Raw genomic sequence first — 19,929 nt, forward strand, 5'->3', positions numbered from 1 at the left:
GTTAGTGTCTGAGGTAGGATTTGAAATCAGGGCTTCCTAACTCCAGGCCCAAAAGTTCTATTCATTGAACTGCTCAGTGGGGCACGTTCACTAATAGATAAAATTTGATTGAGGGAGGAGGGTTGTTAAATAGATTTAAAAACTCTCCTATTCAAAGAGTTCTGTGGGAATTTAGATGTTTCATATTCGATACAAATAATATTGAGTCTTGGGGTTTTTCAAATTATCTAGTTTTAAAAAAAACAAAATCATCTTTTCTTCCCCATTATTTTGTGATTTCTCACGTGAAAGTTTTCTAACTAAGTGATATAATTCTGTAGCATGGCTTGATTTTCAAAAGCATTTATAGATTTTATTTAATGATTTTTTAATTGTTCATTTGAGATAAAAAATAAAAACAATGGTCATAGCTTTTGCTAATATTGTTAAGCAATAAAAAGCAAGAAAGTCCTTGGATTTTTGCCTCCAAAGAAATGGACAATATGCCAGAAAAATCACTGGGTAAAATTAGATGCATCCAACATGAAATGCTTAGCCAAAAAGATTCTTCCTTGCCATTTTTGTTTGCCAAGAAGGAAAACAGCTCATTGAAAGGTTAATCTGAGTATTAGTTTTGGTCAATTTGAGATAAATAAAGGAGATCAGATAAAAAAACATAAGGTCTATAGCACTTTTAATCCTAGAGTTTTCAGAAAATAACCACTACTTTAAATGTAATGTTTTGACATTTTCAGCAAGAAAACTTTAATTAAATGTTTACTTGTATGTATAATTAAAAATATTCTTGTAAAGGCTTCTGGTTTGTTTTAAGGGTAACCAGAAAATAGCAGGAAAATAATGAATACTGGATAGAGTGAAGGATTAGAGTCCCTAAGACCTGAGTTCAAATGCAGCCTCAGACACTTACCAGCAATGTGACTCTGGGCAAGCCACTTAACCTCTACTTACCTTAGTTGCTTCATCTATAAGATGGTGATAGTAACAGCACCTGCCTCCCAAGTTGTTGGGAGGATCACCTGAGATAATATTTGTAAAATGATTAGCATAGTACCTGGCACATAGTAGGTGTTTTATACATGTTTATTTCCTTCTTTTCCTTTCCCATCATGATCCCAACTTCTATGGTACTAAATATTCATGGACTTGGGTAGAATGACTAGGAGTGTATAACCCCAGCAAACAGTAAGATCACAGACAAAGAAACCAATAGTGTTTTTCATAAACAGAGAGGGGGGAGGGAGGGAAGAGGGAAGGAGGGGGAGGGGCGGTGAAACCATCAAAAGAGTTGGCTACCGTTCATTTAGGAAATATGAGTCCTGTAAAGATTGTATATAAATAATCTCCATTAGAAAGTAAAAACAACCTGATTTGGGAAATTATCACATGTTTAGCCCATAGACGTTTCTCACAAACATCCCTAAAGTTTATTAAAACTTTATCTTTAACATATTTTAAAAGCCAGAGAGAAACATGTGCCAGTGATTGGTTCCTGTGGATAATTCTATAAAAGAAAATCAATACTTCTAGCAACCGATTAAGACACTCAAATCTGTTTTTAAAAATCACCCTAGATTAATGGGTGGGTCATCCACCCAGCACTATTAAGTTTTCAATGAGTTAGTGCTAATAAACAAGCCTATTGATTTGAGGATTTTCTGTCCATCCCCGGGGGAGTTCCCCTTAGAATACTGCACACTTAAGTTGTCAGCTAAAGTGCTAGAATCGCCGCTTTGTGTACCCATCATTTTCTAATCATATTGAAAGGGGCTAGGATGGTTTATAAAATGAATTCTGCTTGCGATGTTCTAATGAGGTGGCTCGTCTGGCAGTCACTTCTTTATCTGATGTTGGGAGGTGGGGGAGGTCAGCCCTACCTGTCTGCCATCTTCCCGAGGAATTAGCTACAGTCACAGATTAAGACCTTTGATGGTCATAAATCTGCCTCTCAATATGTTTGAATGGCAGGGGAGTTTACCAGCCTACCCAATATAAATAGGACGTTAGCACATCAAGTGCTACTCTTCAAAAGTGAAGCAGGCTGTGACTTTGTTGGTCCTGTTTATTCATCTTTCCTCTCCCTGCCGTTCGATGTGTATGTATGCGTCTGGGTGTGTATGCACAGCCGTGTGTATGCCCCAGATGGTGTGCATGCACGCCGCTTGTGTACGTGTGTATGTAAAGTAGAAACGCAGGGGACAGAATCACAAAATGAACTTCTGTGTGCAGGAAATATACGAGGTCTATCCAGGTGCTGGGAGCACTGGTTATATGCAGTGTCCAGGTTCTTGCACCTATGTCGAAGATAGTCAGAATTACAGCAGCTGTGATGCTCAGGCCGGGCACAGTAACAACATATATATGGAACAGGCCTGGGCAGTGAATCAGCCGTATACCTGTAGTTACCCTGGAAACATGTTTAAAAGCGAGTACTCTGACATGGACATGGCCCTGAAGCCGTACAGCCAACCTGAATATTTCACTGAAGAAAAGCCTACTTTCACTCAGGTGCAGTCGCCACCGTACTCTCAGAAAAAAGGTAGGGACAATTTTATTTCTGTTTTTCTCCCTTTAGTCTCTGTGCCTGTTATTGTTTTTTTTCCCCTAAAAGTTGCTGCATCTGCTTCCTCACACATAATCTTTGAATTTGAAGCCTGTCTGTTCCAAAGTGAAAACAGCCGTAATAGAGGTTGCTAGGTGATTGAAAGGTCTCTGCGAGCAGCAAAGATTTCCAAGCACTTTTCTATTCGCATGGGAACGCTGTAGTTAGAATCACTCTCTGGGTTGGATTTTTTATGTGTTCAGTTAGCCAAATGTTAACCAGAAATCTTCAGGTGAAAGAGAGGAGGAGAGATCTAAAAGTTTTCCCTTCCAGAGATGGGCATGGTCAGATTTGGAATGGTCCAGTTATCATCAGTTTCCTTTCCTCCGGTTCCATGGAAAAATCCACTTGGCTCTTTCTTGACATTTCATGGGAAATGTGCACATTAGCTAGCTAGCTGACATGATTTGTCCTGGGCAGTGTAATAGTAAATGTATGTTAGAATGACTTGTTCGTTCATTTCTCTAGATTTACTCCCCTTGCTTAACCTGGAAAGAATGCTATGTCCAATCATTTCAATCCAGATGTAATAAGAATTATATCCTCCCACTGCAAAATTTCACCTTTCAAAACTATGCCTGACATGGTCTGGATATCCAAGCAAGTGGCATGTTACTTCCCCACTTGGGTCGATGGAGCATTCCCTACAAAATCCCGAACACAGAATGTTCCTTGCCTAGGCATGATTGGCATAGCACTCAGTGAAAACTCGGAATACAATGTAGAAAATGAGTGCAACGGCACTCATAAGCGCAAAACCTAGTGTAGCTTTGACAGAAATGCTTCCACTCTGCATCTGTGGGACTTACGAGCCTGGTGAGCAGACAGAGATACCTAATTTGCAATGATACGGTGGCCTGTTGTATTTTTAAAGGAATATCTCCAGTGAAATTAACTGAAAAGAGATCTGACCCAGCTCGCATAATGCAGAAGGAAATATCATCGGCAACTTTTCAAATGGTTCCATGGGGGAAAAAGGCTGCCCATTTAATTCAAACAGACCAGGAATCCTGTTTCCGTTTCTCTCTGAGGGTAAATGATAATATTTGCGGCCACATCAGTAACTTCTAGGTGTGAATAAAGAAAGGGAGGGAGATTGGGTGCAATTATAGTATGATGACAAGGTGTGTCTAAAAGTTCATTTTGTCCTCTGTTGTTGGGAAACTGCACTTCTATTGAGTCCCAGAGTTTTACATTTATAATATTTTGGAGGCAAGAGACACCTAACTAATTTCAAAGTACCTTCTCTAACTTGCAAATTTCCCATTGTGTCCCCTACCATGTGTCCCCTATTTCTTAAGAAATGTAGCTTCTGGGTAACTTGGCTTTCAAAATGAGAAATGAGCCCGTTGGGACTCTGTGCCGCTTTGGGGGATGGTGTCCTAGGATCCCAAATAACCGATGTCTCTGTTGGTGTCCTTTTAACTTGCTGGAGAGTTCAGATGTGGCTAGGAGTTAGTTAATTACAAAACTTTCCTGACATTTTCCCCACCGATTGGCACTTCTCGTGATTATTTCACCCAGAACCTCGTCAGAGACCCAGTGAGGAGGTCCCTAACAAAGGGGACCTGCTTTGGGCATTGGTGTCTTGAGCATTAATATGATTCATGAGATGCAGAAACAAAACGGCGTTCTATGCATCTATGGATGTCATTTTTAAAAGCCCTGTACCTTGAAAGGCTGCTGGACTCCCTCTCCCTTTGCCCTCCCCTCCAATCTCACTGAACAAGGCAGGTGATTGGCTTTAAGCATGTCAGTATTTGTGGCAGCCAGTTTTTAAGCAGACCTCAGTAAAACGAACCAATCTGCTAACTGTCTCCCAAGAACAAAAGGTTAGACCCCGCATGTCTGTCTGTATTGATCCAATATTGTTGTTGAGTGGGGTGGGTTCTTTCTGTCAGTGAATCCTCAATGGTGTCTCATTAAGACAACATTAATACTTTAAGCAGGTGTCCTTTTGAAGGGGCCTTATTGTTCCATTTGGGCTTTCTTTGATTCCCAATAAATCGTAATTGCCTTGTCTGTGTTCATTGTGTTCAGCACCATTCTATATTCCTCAGTAACACAGCTGTCAAAACTTTTTCTTCTCTCTCTTCTCTGTCTTTCCCTTTGAATTTATCTTATTTCTTAGTCTCTGAATAGTTTTCTTTCCTTCAGTATATTGAGAAAGGCTGAAGTTTAGAATAGAGTCTGTCTCACTTATCAATTCTCTGATGGAGAGTAGAAGGTTTTTGTTTTTTCTAAAGCTTTAATTTAAAAAAAATCCAGCACAAAGGAATGATGAAAAGAATAATCCTAAGCAGGAAATAAAGAAAACCTTCTCTTTGTCCTCCAATGGAACATGGCATCTTAAATCGAACATAGCAATTAGGGGACATTAAAATCAGTAATTAGCCCCAGCTTTTGATCACAGACTTTCCTAAGGTACAACATAGTGTTGAAGAGCTGAAATTCTGAAGGCAAACTTAAGGGAATTAGACAGTCAGGGTGTGGTGCTTTCTCATTAGTACTCATGAAATCAACATAGCCAGAAGATGACAGTGCCTTTGGCCTGATTCTCTCACCAAAAAGTCCAATTCTGTGCAGAAGTTTAGGACCAATCAGGATTTGGCCTTGCTAGTCAAATACTCGCTTTATTTTAAACAGAATTCTTCCTTAGAGGTGTTTAACCTAACCCTTTCCTTGCACCTCTCATTCATACAGTGAATTTGTTTCAGTTTCCTATGCCCTTAAATCCTATAGGGATTAGATTTTCCAAGAGTTGCAAAAATATTTGTATCGGAATTAATTTTCATATTCAAAGAACTCAGGAAGTCCCAACTTTTTTTTCCTCCTTCCCCTCCCTCCCCCCAAATCCCAACTCTTAAACCATGATCAAGAAGGATTTTTTTTTTTTGGTAAATGTTCCTACTCTTTGGAATAATTTTGAGATGTGCAAAAAGAAAAGTGAGGAACAAATAATAATATGCTTGTTGGGTTGTATTGGAAAAAACACAGAAGCTCTACAGCTGGTGAAAGACCTACAAAAGCATATAATGAATGCATTTTAGTAACGCATCAACTTCACTAAAGAATTGTCAGCCTAATGGGTATAATTGCATAAACATTAGAAATGGAAATTAAATGGTAAATCAGGTATTGTTTGGCCTGACTCAGATGCAGGAGATCGAATTTCAACAAAACTTCTTGCAAGGACATCTCAGTAACACTTTTAAAACTAGCTAAAGGATTGCTTTAGGTGAATGCCCTGTGCACTGTTGAGTATTGAAATGCAGATCTCAAGCTTTTAAAATATAATACTAAGTAGTTCGTGCCGTGGCAGATTTTGTTTTTACTGTGTCTGTACACCGGTTGCTGCACTCAGTTCTGTTTCAAGTTGGGCATTACCACGTGGAATCCATTAAGAGACAAGGCCATTATAGAGAAATGCTAAAGTGTTTTCCTTAAATACAGAACACATTTGTCTTGTTCGAGGTTAAATAAGAATGCCTCCTAGTGCCAAGAAATGGATTGTGCCCAAACGAAGCCGAACAGCAGACAATGCCGAGCTCTCATTTCAGACCATTCCCCATCTCTCTTATCAAGAACTCAGAGGCTCTTGTCAAAAAGATGCATTCTTCAGAGATGGCAATTGATGTGTTAACCTCCTCCTAAAACATCTAGTGCCATTTTCCACAATGGTTGCTTATGATAAGAGACAGGACATTATAGCAAGATGGTAGCAAAGCCCACGGACTGCCCTAGAAGGGTATTATTTAGTCTCTGAATAAGCTGTTTGCTTCCATTGTCTCTAATTCTTCTCCTGTTCCCACTTATAGTCCCTCATCAAAGACTAGAGTAACTTGTTCATGGTCAAGTAGAATGTTTTTTGGCCAAGGGCCCATCCTTCTTGACCTTTCAAAAAGCCAGTCGCCCCCTTACCCTCACCATCCTCCCTGGCATTAGTTTTGCATTATTTGCCTTTTTGATTTCTCCTGCTTTTCTAGCTGCTCATTCAGCATCCGTTTCATCAGTTGCTTATGTGGGCTCTCCTTACTAACTGTGCATGGCCCCCACTGCTCTATCCTTGGCACTTTCCTTGTTTCGTCTCTGACTACGATTGCTCCATTGGAGTGACGCTCCATTATCATGGAGACTCACAGATTTGTTCTCAATGCCCAATCTTGCCCCCTCCCTTCATTCTATCCTTAACTACCACAGAACACTATGTTCACAACCCAAAGACCTTGGGTCAAATCCTGATTCTTTCACTCACAGTACCTGACACATAATGAGTACTTCATAGATGCTTCTCACATACTAGCTGACTGAAGCCTCAATCCACTCATTTCACCTTCTATGGGAAACTTTTTTCCTGATCTCCTCAGCTGTTGATGCCTTTTCCTCATATCTTGTATTTATTCTGTGGCTTTTTTATATATGTGTATTCATGTGCATATGTCTGTGTATGTACCTGTTGGTTCCCCTAATAGAATATAAGCTCATTGAGGTTGAGTTGTTCCATTTTTGTGTTTGTTACAGTGCTTGGCTCATAATAGGCAATTAAGAAATGCTTGTTGACTAATTATTGACCCACTACTTTATGCTTTCTTTCCTTATTTGTAATAAGAGAGTTTGCACTCAATGACCCGTATACGGAGCTCTAAATCTTGGGTCTTATGCCATGATAGCTGAAGGTTTTGTTGAAGTTTAAGGTTTACAAGGCATTTTTCATTCATCATCTTATTTGTTCCACATGAAACCCTTAGGAGGTGGGTTCTGCAGGTGTTATCTTCATTTTATAGATGAGGACGATAAACTCAGAGCAGTTATTCCATGGTGGCATAGATATTAAGTGTTAGAGATAGGACTTGAACTCATAGCTCCCCTGGCTCCCGTACAACGCTCTCTTCACTCTATGCTACAAGGCTGCCACAAAGGTCTCAGCTCTAGCCCTTCTTTTCATAATTATTATCAAACCCTTGCCTAGACTGAGATGATCCCATACCTAAATATCTTCAAACCCCTCTCATGGAGCCTCTTGCTTTCAGCCATAAAATGGCTCCTTCTCCTGTTTCTCTTCAAATGGTCTAGTAACTTCCCAATAAATCAAGGACAAAAATCCCCCTACTTTGTTTTACCAACCCTAATTGCCCAACTGCATTTCTTCTTCCCCTATTCTCCTCCTCCTTGCATTTTAGAAACTCTTTAAGGGGAAAGACTGGTTCTTTTTGTTGTTGTATCCTCGACACCCAGCCCATAGGAGGTCCTTAATTAATGCTTGTTAATTGATTGTTTCTCTATGCCAGAGTCTCTCCTGCCATTGTTGTTTGTTGTTGGTGTGTTGTTTGTCTTTGTTCTCCAAGAGGACCATGACATCAGGAAGGTGATGCCATGACATGCAAGTGAATTAGGTGAGGGAGGGCTGTGCAAAGCCATCACCCTCACTCTCTCCTCTGGAGCCATCTGGGTCCAATGCCAAGACATAGATCAAGACAACTGGAGATGGCCCCAGATGCAGTGTCCCACCACTAATCTTGCATTCAAATTGCCCCTACCACATGTTGTTCTGCTTCTCTAGAACTATGCCATTAAAAATTCAGCTCAAAGTCCATCAGTCAGCATCCTTCAGTGGTCTCACTGGCTCTGGTTTATGGCGCAAGCCCTCCTGGTGAAAGATTACCTTCTCCCATTAGGATTGTGATTCTTAATTACTCTGAACATTCCCCACGGGGGACTATGGGACTGCTTCTTTAACATGTAAAAAAGTGAGAAGCATTTATTGAGTGCCCACTGTGAGCCCTGCACTGGGCTAAACAAGGACAAAAATGAAACAATGCAGATATTTTTTCCTAAGTAGCTAACTCGGTTGAAAAAGTAAGATTAGCCAAGTCAACAAAACATTCAGAATTCATCTGCAGCCTCAAGAGGAGCACTCTTGAAAAAGGAAAAAGTTTCTTCTCCCCCAATAGCCGACACATGACAAAGAGAAATGTACATGATCAGGGTGATCTGAGGAAGCCCTAGTTTCCTGAACTGGGACAAGCTCCACCCCCAGTGACAGGAGACCAATCAGGAGTTCCCTTTGTCATTCCAGCGAGGTGTTTATCCCTCAGCTAGAAGCCAATGCACATGTCTATTTCCACAGGAAAAAAAAAGAATTTTTTGGTGCTAATTTTTGAAGTTACCATTATAGGGACCCCACATGTCCATTGCCCCCATCCAACAAATCAGAGGTTCTCCTGATGAGCCTTTTAGAGAAAATGCTTCAACACAAAGAAATCATTCCACTGGTTGTAATTTCAATTATACCATCATCAGGGCCAGGCAGGCCTTTCAGCACTCCTTCAAAACGTGCTATGGAGGGACCTTTTATGTGCCTGTATATGGTGCTATCCCTGTACATAATAAGTGGCAAAAGGCAAACCTTCTTCTCATTTCCTCCTCCATCTCAAGCCTCAGTGGTTAGGGGTTTTCCAGGGAAATTAATTGAAGCAAAAGGAATCAGTAGTTCACCCCCACCCATAGAATGTACCAAGACTGCGATTTTATAGATATAGGGACCTCCTAGTGGGAAGTTTCTTCTGCCAACACAGATCACAGGCTTTCTGTCTTAGAGAATTGCCAGGTCACCGAGAGAGTCACTTGTCCAGCATCACATAATCAGTGCTTATCAGGGCAGGACTTGAACCCAGCTCATCTCAACTCCAAGGCCACCTCTCCAGCTGCCATGCCTTGCTGCCTCTCACATGCAAGAACATTCACAAGAGCATCAGAAATAACAGCGGCCACAGTAATAAGAATACTTAATAATTATAAAGATAATTAACATTTATAGAGCATTTCAAGGTTTCGCAAAGTGCCTTGCCTGCGTTATCTCATTTGATCCTCACAACAAACCCATGAGGTAAGTGCTATCCTTAATCCCATCTTACAGATGAGGAAACTGAGGCAAACAGGGATTAAGTGACTCGCCCAGGGTCACGCAGCAAGTCCAAGGCAGATTTTGAACTATCCAGCACCTACTCTAGTACCTAACATGTTGTAAGTGGGTGATAATGGCTTTTTCATTCATCCTCTCCACTGTCCCATGGCAAGTACCTCATGCTTACAAGCTCATACTCAACAGTCACTCAGAAATTGGGAGAAATCAATTTTTAAAAGATTAGGATTGTTTGGCAAATGATGAAATCTATAACTAGGTAGAGATTGCTTTTATAAAAAAAAAAGAAGAAGAAGGATGGATGAAGGGTTAACCCAGTTAATGAAGCCAAAGAGAAGAGATTCTGGCCAAATGAATGCTAGCAGCAAGGACCCCGGGGCCACTGAACTCATCCTTCTAGCACATCACCTTGGCTCATAATTGCTAGAGGCCAGTCAATCCCAGCAGGTGGACCAGACAGCCCTGGGGGACCCTGGTGTTATTTCAAGAGACCCTGGAATCCATAGGAACACCAAGCATTGTCCTTTTGTCACTGGTTGTTTTCTCAAGTAACACATGTCAATCATATCAATCAAGCACGGATCCACAAAATTTTCTGATACTAATTTGGAAAACTCTGTGGGTCATTTAACAACCGGATCTGTGACACCGTTAGGAGGATGGGTAGGCATTTATTGGCGCTCTAGGTACGGCACCTGGGAGAAACTCCAGCAGCTAGTGCCCGTTGAATCAAGCATAGCAAGTGACGACAGATTCACAGAGCCGGGTAGCTACTTGAGATTCTTTTACCCTTTGGGTGATAGCTTCTCACTCTGCAACTGGAGCTGATGGCCTGCTGACAGCTGTGTGATTTCTATGAAATGTTTGGGAGGGGAGAGAAAAGAGGTGGAATGGCTATAAAGCATGGCAGCAGTTATACTTACTGAGGGAAATGGGGTCTTATGTGGTGCTACCAGCCATGTTAAGACACCTGTAAGAATCCCTATCATTCATTTTATGTGGAATATCCGTTCGGGTCCATTCACTGCTGATTATATGCATACTGTGTGCAGAGCACTCTGCTAGACATTCAGGGTAACGAAGCCAAAAATAAAATAAATCCTCCCCTCAAGGAGCTCACAGTCTAGTTGGGGTGGGTAGAAGTCAATATGTATTTACTGTTTTTAGGGAGAGAGGAGTAGTGGGAGACTGGACGTGTGATTTCATTTGCATAGGGAAGCTTCCACTGATTTAATTCCCTTCACCAAAGCAAATCAATTTCTGCTCCAAAGTTTGAGCCTGGATTTGAACCTGTAATGCATTAACTCCCCAGGGATAGATTTCATCATGACCATGAACTTGGATGAGAAGACAGTACATCTCCATGCTCACTAACCTCTAATTGAAATGTAACATTTCCTTCAATTACAAATTTTTAAAATTATTCTAAAAAGGGGTCTACAATTATCCTCAAAAGAGATCTAAAAAGCCTGTGGGCTTCGTCAGACTGCCATTAACCACCAAAAAGTGGTTAAGATCCTCTGTCCTAGAGAGTTGCCTGGAACACTAAGGATGGTAGTAGTGGTGGTGGTAGTAGTGGTAGTAGTAGTAGTAGTAGTAGTAACGATAATAGTAATAATAATTGGTTGTTGTCCTTTCTCAAAGAGGACCAAGATGGCATCACTGTGTTGGGGTCAAGGTACAGTGTATCCAACTGTGGTTGGTCAGACCAGTACAAGCTTGGAAGGTTCTACCACAGGTCAGGAACAACAGTAACATTTTATGTGCTTTAAGATTTGCAAACCACATTACAAACATCATCTCATTTTATCCTCACACCCTGAGAAGTCGACGTTATTATTATTATTCCCCATCTTACAGATGGGGAAACTGAGATAGAGGTCAGTGACTTGTCCAGTGTCACCCAGCTAGTGAGTGTCTGAGACTGGACTTAAACCGAGGTCTTCCATACGCCGGGTCTAGCGCTCTATCCACTATGCCACCTGGTTAAGTGACTTGCTCAGGGTCATACTGGTACTCCATGCTGCCTCTCTATACAAAGTGTATGCAAAGTGATCAGAAATAACTTCAGAAGTGTGAGACCTCTTATAACTGGAGGGATCAGGGAAGGCCTTACGTTGAAGGTAAAGGTGAACAGTCTCTTAAGGCAGCTGGAGGGGCAGGGGAGGAACATTTTAGATATTGGAGAGAAGGCAAGGACTCTATCGAGGCACTCCCTCACAAAAAAATTAATAGCAAATGATGAAGTGGGGCATGACGATTGATGTTTTATTGCCCAGGATGACTTCTGATATAAAATGAATATTTCAGAACTAATATTATAGGGAATTTGGAAGGTGTGGGTGGATCATACTAGTAGGATCATGTAAGGAGTTGTCACCAGATGATTCTGTAGAAGATTCTGATCAAGAAATATTTATTCATTGATTAGTGACCTACCAAGAGAGATAAGTATCTTAAATGTTTTTATAGCGGCATTGTTTACAACTAGAAAAAAATGAAAACCATCTAAATGTCAAATAATAGAGGAAATGAAAGTGAATTGTGCTGCGTTAATATCTGCAAGCTTCCAAAGACATTCATGTCCCAACCATGAATCCTTTATGTGTGTTAACATAGACTAGCAACTCTCCTCTGTCCATGAGTAGAAAGAAATCTCAATTTGAAATCTAAGGACTTGGATGCAAATTCCGTGTGACCATGGACAACCTACTTTTCCCTTTCTCTGTCTCCGTTTCCTCATCTGTAAAACAAAAAGGGGTAGACTAGATCAAGCATTTTTACCCTCTCATCCACAGACTCACCCTTGGGGATCTATGGAGAGATTACAGGGGATTTGTGAACTTGGATGAGAAAAAATTATATATTTACAATTATGTGTCATTTATTTCTCATTGGTTTTTTGTAATGCTATGTATGTTGTTTGTATTTAGGAACAAAAATAATGCTCTGTATTTTATTTTATGTATTTGAAAACATTGTGAGAAGGGGGTCCATAGGCTTCTATGATGCAAAAAAATAAGTTAAGAACCCCTGGGCAAAATGATCTCTGAGGACCCCTCCAGGTCAAAGTCTGTGACGTCCGATCCTACGGGATCAACACACACATTTTCTTCAGTTCCTGATGCATAGCAGTAGGATCAGGCCCACGGCCATACCACCGAGAGGCAACTCCAAGGGTGCTGACAGCTACAGAAGAGGAGATGTCATGGCCTGGGCCAAGTCACGGCAAGGCTGTCCATCCAGAGAGAGACAGGGGCCAAGAACAGGATGTTACGATATTCAAGGCCTCGGCGTCAGTCTTGGGAAAGTGGTGCCAAGGGGTTAGACACGGACCCATAGCAACAGCAGCAGCAATAATGAACTTTGAGTGGGAACAGGACTTCAGCACCCTGACCACCAACAGGCCGAATCTGCCTGGCCCTGGCTTCCCAGGCCTGCTGCTCGCACCTGCAAAAATCCTCTGCACTTGTGTTGGCCGTGGGCCCAGGACCCAGGCAGGTCCAGAAGACACGTTAATACAGTCCTCCTATTCAGTATCTCTATGAATATTTTAAACTTCAGCCTTCTCTTTGTGTCTCTTTCTCTGTCTCTCCCTTTCTCTCTGTCTCTGTCTGTCTCTGTCTGTCTGTCTGTGTGTCTCCTTCTCTCTGTGTCTCTCTGTCTCTGTGTCTCTCTCTCTGTCTCTCTCTGTGTGTCTCTGTCTCTCTGTCTCCCTGTCTCTCTGTCTCTCTCTGTCTCTCTCTGTCTCTCTCTCTCTCTCTCTCTCTCTCTCTCTCTGTCTCTCTGCCCTCCCCCTCCTCCTCCTTCCCCCCAACTGCACACAGTGTTTGATGAGGGGTTAGTTCTCTGGGCACAAAGCCCAGTTTGTATTGTTTTTTACTTTGCTTATTGTCATGGAAAGGCTCCCAGAGTCTGTGCTGGGGATGAGGGCCTTCTGAGTTATCCTGTTGTTGCTACGTCTTATTCAATTAGAGTATTCGCTCCATCAATTACTCACAGGACTGAGGTACCCAAGGGACTTGGAGCTCAGCAGTTGTGTAAGCTGGGAACATAATGAATTGGACATGGAGAAGGGGCCACCAAAGTTTACTTGCAGGGTGTTACAGTCAAGATGGCGCTGCCCAAAGTGGAACATTGAGAATTCAAAGGAAGTACACAACTCAGGTAAACAAATGATCTAATGCTGCCCATTGCTGACACTTGGGCTCAGTGTCTGTGTGAAGGTGTTCAGTTTTCATCTCTACACACGAAGGAGAAAGAAAGGCAATATGGCCTGGTGGAGAGAAAGCTGGCCTTAAAGCCAGATAGAACTGAATCCGGTCCTGCTTTTGATGTAGACAGGCTTTGTGACCCTGGGTGAGTCACTTAACTTCGTGCTCTTCTAGACAGCCTTCTTAAGACTACAAGATGTCAAGGTAGCAACCTGCTTTGATGGAGGGAGTGCCTTCACCCAGAAGTTCTTTACATCAATGAAATCACTGGTCCAGTTCCTGCCCCTCCATGGAAGGAGATGGCTCTGCAGCTGACAATCTTCTCCTCCTGTAGCTGGTGATATATCTTACCCAAGTAACCCAAGCAAAACAGAAACCTCAAACTTTGCAATGGAACATCCCCATTGCCAAAGGATGTGGCCCCCTTCAGTGGGGCTAGATCTGGACATGCCTTCTCCGCTGCAATGAGGAGATCTGGACTTTCTACAAAAGATAAAGTTTTCTCCTATGCCAGGTTGACTGCCACTCTACACCTGTGTCCATGTGGTCCACTTATGTGGATCTTTTCTGAATCCACTAAAATCTTTCCTAGACATTTAGAACTCAAACTATGAACTATCCTCAAAGTGGCTGATGAGTCTTTCTGAATGTCTGAAAGTCTGATTGTCTGTCTGGATGACCAGCTGGTTGCCTCCAGCCAATCAGCTTTTTGCACCTCTCACCTGCCCCTAACCCAATACCAGCCAAAGCTCCCTCACTCCCATCGATCACCACCACCAGTCCTCCAGGACTGGCTCACTCTGTCTGTATCCTGGCGCCTGGCACACAGGAGGTACTTAATCGTTGCTTGTTGACTGACTGCCTGATTGGGTGATCAATCCTTATCTCAGTAATTGGTCACCTCCCTCTCCCTCAGTGAAATGGTAGCACCACAGAACTTGCGTCCCTCCCATGGACTCAGGTTCTTGACACCGCCAAAGTCCCACCTGTCTCTTCCAGGGCAATGCTAGGTCTGGCAGCAGAGTTAATTACACTCTTCCACCTCTGAATTCTCTGGAGACACCCACCCACACACCCTTTCCTGTCTTGCTCTCTGCTTCCTCCTTCCTCTCTATGTCTGCCTCTATCACATCCCCAACATGCACCCTTTCCCAGAGTCTGGAAGGAAAATAATCAGGGTGAGAAGCCCAAATTGGTCACAAAGAGTGGAATGAAGGAGGGAACCGGGATCTTCTATTTTCTTTCTCCTCTTCAACCTGTGAAATGCCTGACCCCTTCCCACGTTTCATTGATGATGCTTTCAAACACATGGGAGTTAACTCACTGGATTAATCTTTGTATTTGCATGATGCAAAGACAAATCAGAAAAGCCATCTAGCCTTTAAATGAAGCACACAGGATGCTGGCAAATTGATTTCTGAATGCCCTTATCTGTGGTACAATGAAAAAAAGGCTAGGTTTGGCATCATAGGACCTGGGTTCAAAACCTAATTCTGTAACCTGTATGACCTCGAGGCAGTCACTTATTGATAAAAATAGCTCGCATGGCTCATTGGGGTTTGGAAAGCACTATCTGTATGTTAGCTCATTTGGGAGCTAGGTGCTCTTATTATCCCCACTTTGTAGGTGAGGAAACCGAAATGACTTGCCCCGTCTCACACAGCTAGGAAGTGTCTGAGACAGGATTCAAACTCAGATCTTCTTGGTCCCAAGTCTGAGACTCCATGAACTACAGTTCCTACCTTGCTGCCTCCAAACTTCTCTGAGCCTCAGTTTCCTCATCTGTAGAATAAAAAGCTCGAACTAGATGGTCCCAAGGGTCCCTTCCAGCTCTGAGTCTATGAACCTATGAGTCTATCTGTACTGTAAAGCCCCGTATAAATGTCAGCTTTTATTATATCATCATCATCATTACCTGTACCATCCCCTGAAAGGAGATGCCAGATGTTTCTAACCAAAAAGTTCTGAAGAATTATGGGAAGTTTCATTTTTCTCTTCAAGGCTACTTTTTTGAGTGACAAACTTCATCTCAGTTTTTAATTTTTTAAAAAGGCTGTGAAAACGTCATGAAGAGTATGGTAAATCTCTCACATCATTCTGCCCTAAAAAGCCTTTCTCTGAAAATCATTAGGCATTTGATGAGTAAAAAGACTTTGGGAAGAACCATAATCAGGAGGGATAGATAGATAGATAGATAGATAGATAGATAGATAGATAGTTGGATGGATGGATAGATAGATAGGTGGATGGATGGTTGATGGATGGATGGATGGTGGATGGATAGATAGTTGACGGATGGTGGATGGATAGATAGTTGACAGATGGATGGTGGATGGATAGATGGGATGGATGGATGGTTGATGGATAGATGGAGGGATGGTGGATAGATGGATGGTTGATGAATAGATAGATAGATATGTGTATATATGTAAACACATGCATATCTATACATGCATAGCTGTTTTTCCTTCCACCTCATCCCCTAAGTGATGCATGGGTCTGATTTCTGAATCTGACCAGGCTCCATGCAGCCCCAGGTAGTCATAAGGAGACAGCCTTCTAGGGCTCACATAGTAAACGGAATCAGCCATTCTCATGGTCAGTCCTCATGTGTGTGCATACACATGTGTTTACTGACTCAGATGGGAGCAAAATAGACAAAGACAGGTGAGAAGTGGGCTAACTATGGTTGGTTCCTCTTCCTGGGCCAAAGAGAAAACAGTAAGTCTACTAACAGCAGCCAGAGTCTTTGTGATTTAATTTGGACTTTATCATCTAGTTCAACCCTCTTGTTTTCCAGAGAAGGATGGTGAAGCTAACTGAAAAGCTCAGTGACTTGCCCAAGGTCACACAGGTAGCAAGTGAAAGATCTACGATTTGACATCAAATCCAGGGTGCCATGCTGCCTTCTGTATCCTATATCTCAGTTCTTCCCATTCATTCCCTACTGGGTTTGGTTTAGGTTTTTTTTTTGGTGGGGTGGGGGGTCCATGTCATGTAACTATAAGCCTAAATAATTTCTTTCTGTGTAGATAAATCCATTAATTCATTCAGTTTATATTTAAAGTTAAATCTTTCCATATAGAGACAATTAACTTGGATTATTTTTATTGGACTGGAAGTCCAATTTCTTTAACCTGGATTTGAGCCCCATTTCTGCCATAAACTCATGTCATCGTGGACAAGCTTCCTCTGTAAAAAAGAGACTTTTGGATTCACTAATCTGGGACCCTGTCCAGCCTGAAAATATTTCTGTGCCACTGCATAGTGCTTATGATCCCAAACAGAATCAAATGTGCTTTGGCATTAACTGCCAAGACCAGACCCTGAAAAAACTTGGTGGGAAGAAAAGTAGTTTTATCAGCTCAAGGACCCACACAGCGACTCCCGGAATCCAACAGGTTGTTGTTACTGTGTTCAGTCTTCCTCTTCTCCATCTCCTTTTTCCATAAGCACAAAGGTGATGATTGAGGTGATAATGTTGCATGTAAACATGCCCTGGGTTTGAAAACGATGGCACTTGTCATGTGAAGAGATGACTTTTGCACTGGATGAGTTCTCTTTGGGGAGTCCCCGCCTCGGCTCGTAGGCAGCCAGCTATCTCTGGCTCTGAGCAGTACCTAGTGTGGTGTGTCTTTGACGTCTAACATGCCGTTCTCTTTTTTTTCATACTCCTCTTTTTTTCCTCCTTCACAGGGTACATACCCAGTTACTTAGACAAGGACGAACTATGTGTAGTTTGTGGTGACAAAGCCACTGGGTATCACTACCGATGCATCACTTGTGAAGGCTGCAAGGTAAATAATCCGGCTGGATGACTCTAGCAAGCCAGCTCCTTTTTTCATGACAGAAGGCTCTGGTGCATGAACATCACAACCGTAGAACTGTAGATTAGGGCTGGACTGCAGCATCTGTTGCCCATAACCATCCAGATATCTGGTCCGTTACTCATTTTTAATGGTATTGAATTGATTTTTAAGACCAATGACAACTAAAAAAATGGGATGGGATGTCATCAGGGTCTCCCAATCAGCATTATTGTAGGCATTTGCTAAATTGCACAAACAGGCTTCTTTAATATTTTCTGTTAGTTTACCCTCATTCCTTGTTACCTTTTTTTTAAGTTATCATGGCTTTTTATTACAACTGTAACAAACAACATTTTAATGCTATGCAATCGGATCACAGTTTCTTAAACTACATACATACTGGAATTTATTACCAATGGAGATAAAAGCCATTACCCACCATTATCACATTCATTATCACAATATGTCTCTATTTCCCATTTTGAATGTACACAGCTTCTATTCCTTCAGAGTACTTGAGACGCAAACTCCAGATAATACATTTAACTTAATCCCTACCCCCTGCGACACTCTTATTTAAATCCAGCCATTAGCATTCACTTATACCTCATGTTGTAACCAAAAGCAAACCAGTCTTATTAGGTTAAGAAAAGAAAGGTAACATGAAGTGACATCAGACATGGCCCAGCAAATGCAACAAACCCGATACCAGGCCCAAACCAGCTTGATTTCAGAAGATGCATTTTACTTAGTTGCAGGCATAAACCTCCTACTAAAAGAAGAAATCAGGTGTACCCCATTAGCAAGTCTCTCTGAGGCCACTGGTATTTCCACTGTAGCCTTTGATTATCCACATAATCTGTGTACACAGCAAATATTCCGCAGATAATCATGGTCCTACAGGTTCATTTTTATGCTTTGAAGAAACAGCTTTAATACCACTATGCCGAATTGCCCAGTTTAGCCAGAGTTTGTGCACCTCCTCAAAGAAAGTTTAAACATTGTTGGATTTAAATGAAGTTTTTCCTGGAAAAGCAATTTAAAGTTCACCTTACAAAACAAAGACTGAGATCAACATTTTTACAAGTCTAAAAATGTTTATAGATAGAAAAAGCTTTCAGGTTAAGAAAAAAGGAAAATGTATGTATGTGTATTCTAAGTCAATTTACAAAATTCACTCTGAAAAATTACCCTAGGGTATTAAAATGAATAATAAAAGAGATCATCTCTGGTCCATGGAGCAACCTCCCTGTGGCTGTCTTAGCAAAGGGCATTTTAAGAGGTTATACATGCTGCCAGTAGCCAGATAATTGGCACACAGGGCTTTGGCTAGGCTAAGGTGGGAAGTAAGTCAGTTCTCTAATGGAAAGTTTTTCATAGGAATGTTCTGCTTCCTCTTATCTGTGCATTAAATTTAATTTAATTTAAATGGGACCGTCAGTCAGCACATAGGAAATGTTGGGGTGACACAGTAGAGTGTTGGTCTCTGAGGCAACTGGGTCTTAAATCTACTGAGATGTTCTTTAAAATGGGAGTGCAATCAGACCTCATTTTCTCCATCTCATCTCCAATTTCTGATCATTTAGCCAGAGCTAGGCTAAAGGTTGCCTTTGGTCTGTACATGGAGAAATCATCCTTAAAAGCAGGAGCTCATTGATTGTAGGCAAATCCACAGCGATAATCACAAGTGAGTCTTTACTTCATTAAAGCAGGCCCTCTCTCTCTGGGAACCAATTTTTAAAATGTTATTTTGAATGATTACATTTCTCTGAAAATAGTAAAATCGTATTTCTCTAAATATCTCTGTAATTTAGGTTTGCTGTTTCAGACCAGGCCTTCCTTCTTCTTCGTCTAGAGAACCAGGGTTTTATTCTAACTGAATTTGGGTATTTCTCAATAATGTTGGTAGCCTCACCTTGGAGTGGCTAGACTGGATTTGGACAAATACCCACATTCAAATTTCTGATCATATTTCTAGCTTTAATCAGATTATTAAATCTATAGTTAATTTTTTCTAAACCAGTGGGAACTAAAAGAAACAAATTAGCCATTATATAACTTTAGGCAGGTCACTTAATCTGCTAATCAGGTGGCCAAAAACAAAAAGGAAACAATCCCTGCCTTCAGGGACCTTACATTCTTCCCTTCTCTCGACTTGGTCTCCTCTGCACAATGATGAGATTGGACCAGATGATACAGAAGGGGAGGGAGGGCCGCTTCCAAGACTATGATCCTAAGTTGAGAACAAAAGGAGGCACATGAAAAGCAATTTTATTTGGTGGCGGCTTCCTCCTACAGCCTCTCAATGATTTTTTTTTGGGGGGGCAGGGCAATTAGGGTTAAGTGACTGGCCCAAGGTCACACAGCTAGTACATGTGTCAAGTG

At 41.7% G+C, this 19,929-nt stretch overlaps 1 protein-coding gene across 5 annotated transcripts in view; it reads left to right on the forward strand.

Moving 5' to 3' along the window:
* Nucleotides 1-19,929, forward strand: part of THRB (thyroid hormone receptor beta) — a 432,256-nt gene that overhangs the window by 380,989 nt on the left and 31,338 nt on the right. For all 5 annotated transcript variants that reach the window (XM_036759243.1, XM_036759246.1, XM_036759242.1 and 2 more), the window contains exon 6: nt 17,432-17,532. In XM_036759243.1, coding sequence (XP_036615138.1) covers nt 17,432-17,532 — 101 coding nt within the window. The remainder of the gene's footprint in view (nt 1-17,431; nt 17,533-19,929) is intronic.

This window comes from Trichosurus vulpecula, chromosome 5 (assembly GCF_011100635.1).
Source record: "Trichosurus vulpecula isolate mTriVul1 chromosome 5, mTriVul1.pri, whole genome shotgun sequence".
Lineage (NCBI taxonomy): Eukaryota > Metazoa > Chordata > Mammalia > Diprotodontia > Phalangeridae > Trichosurus > Trichosurus vulpecula.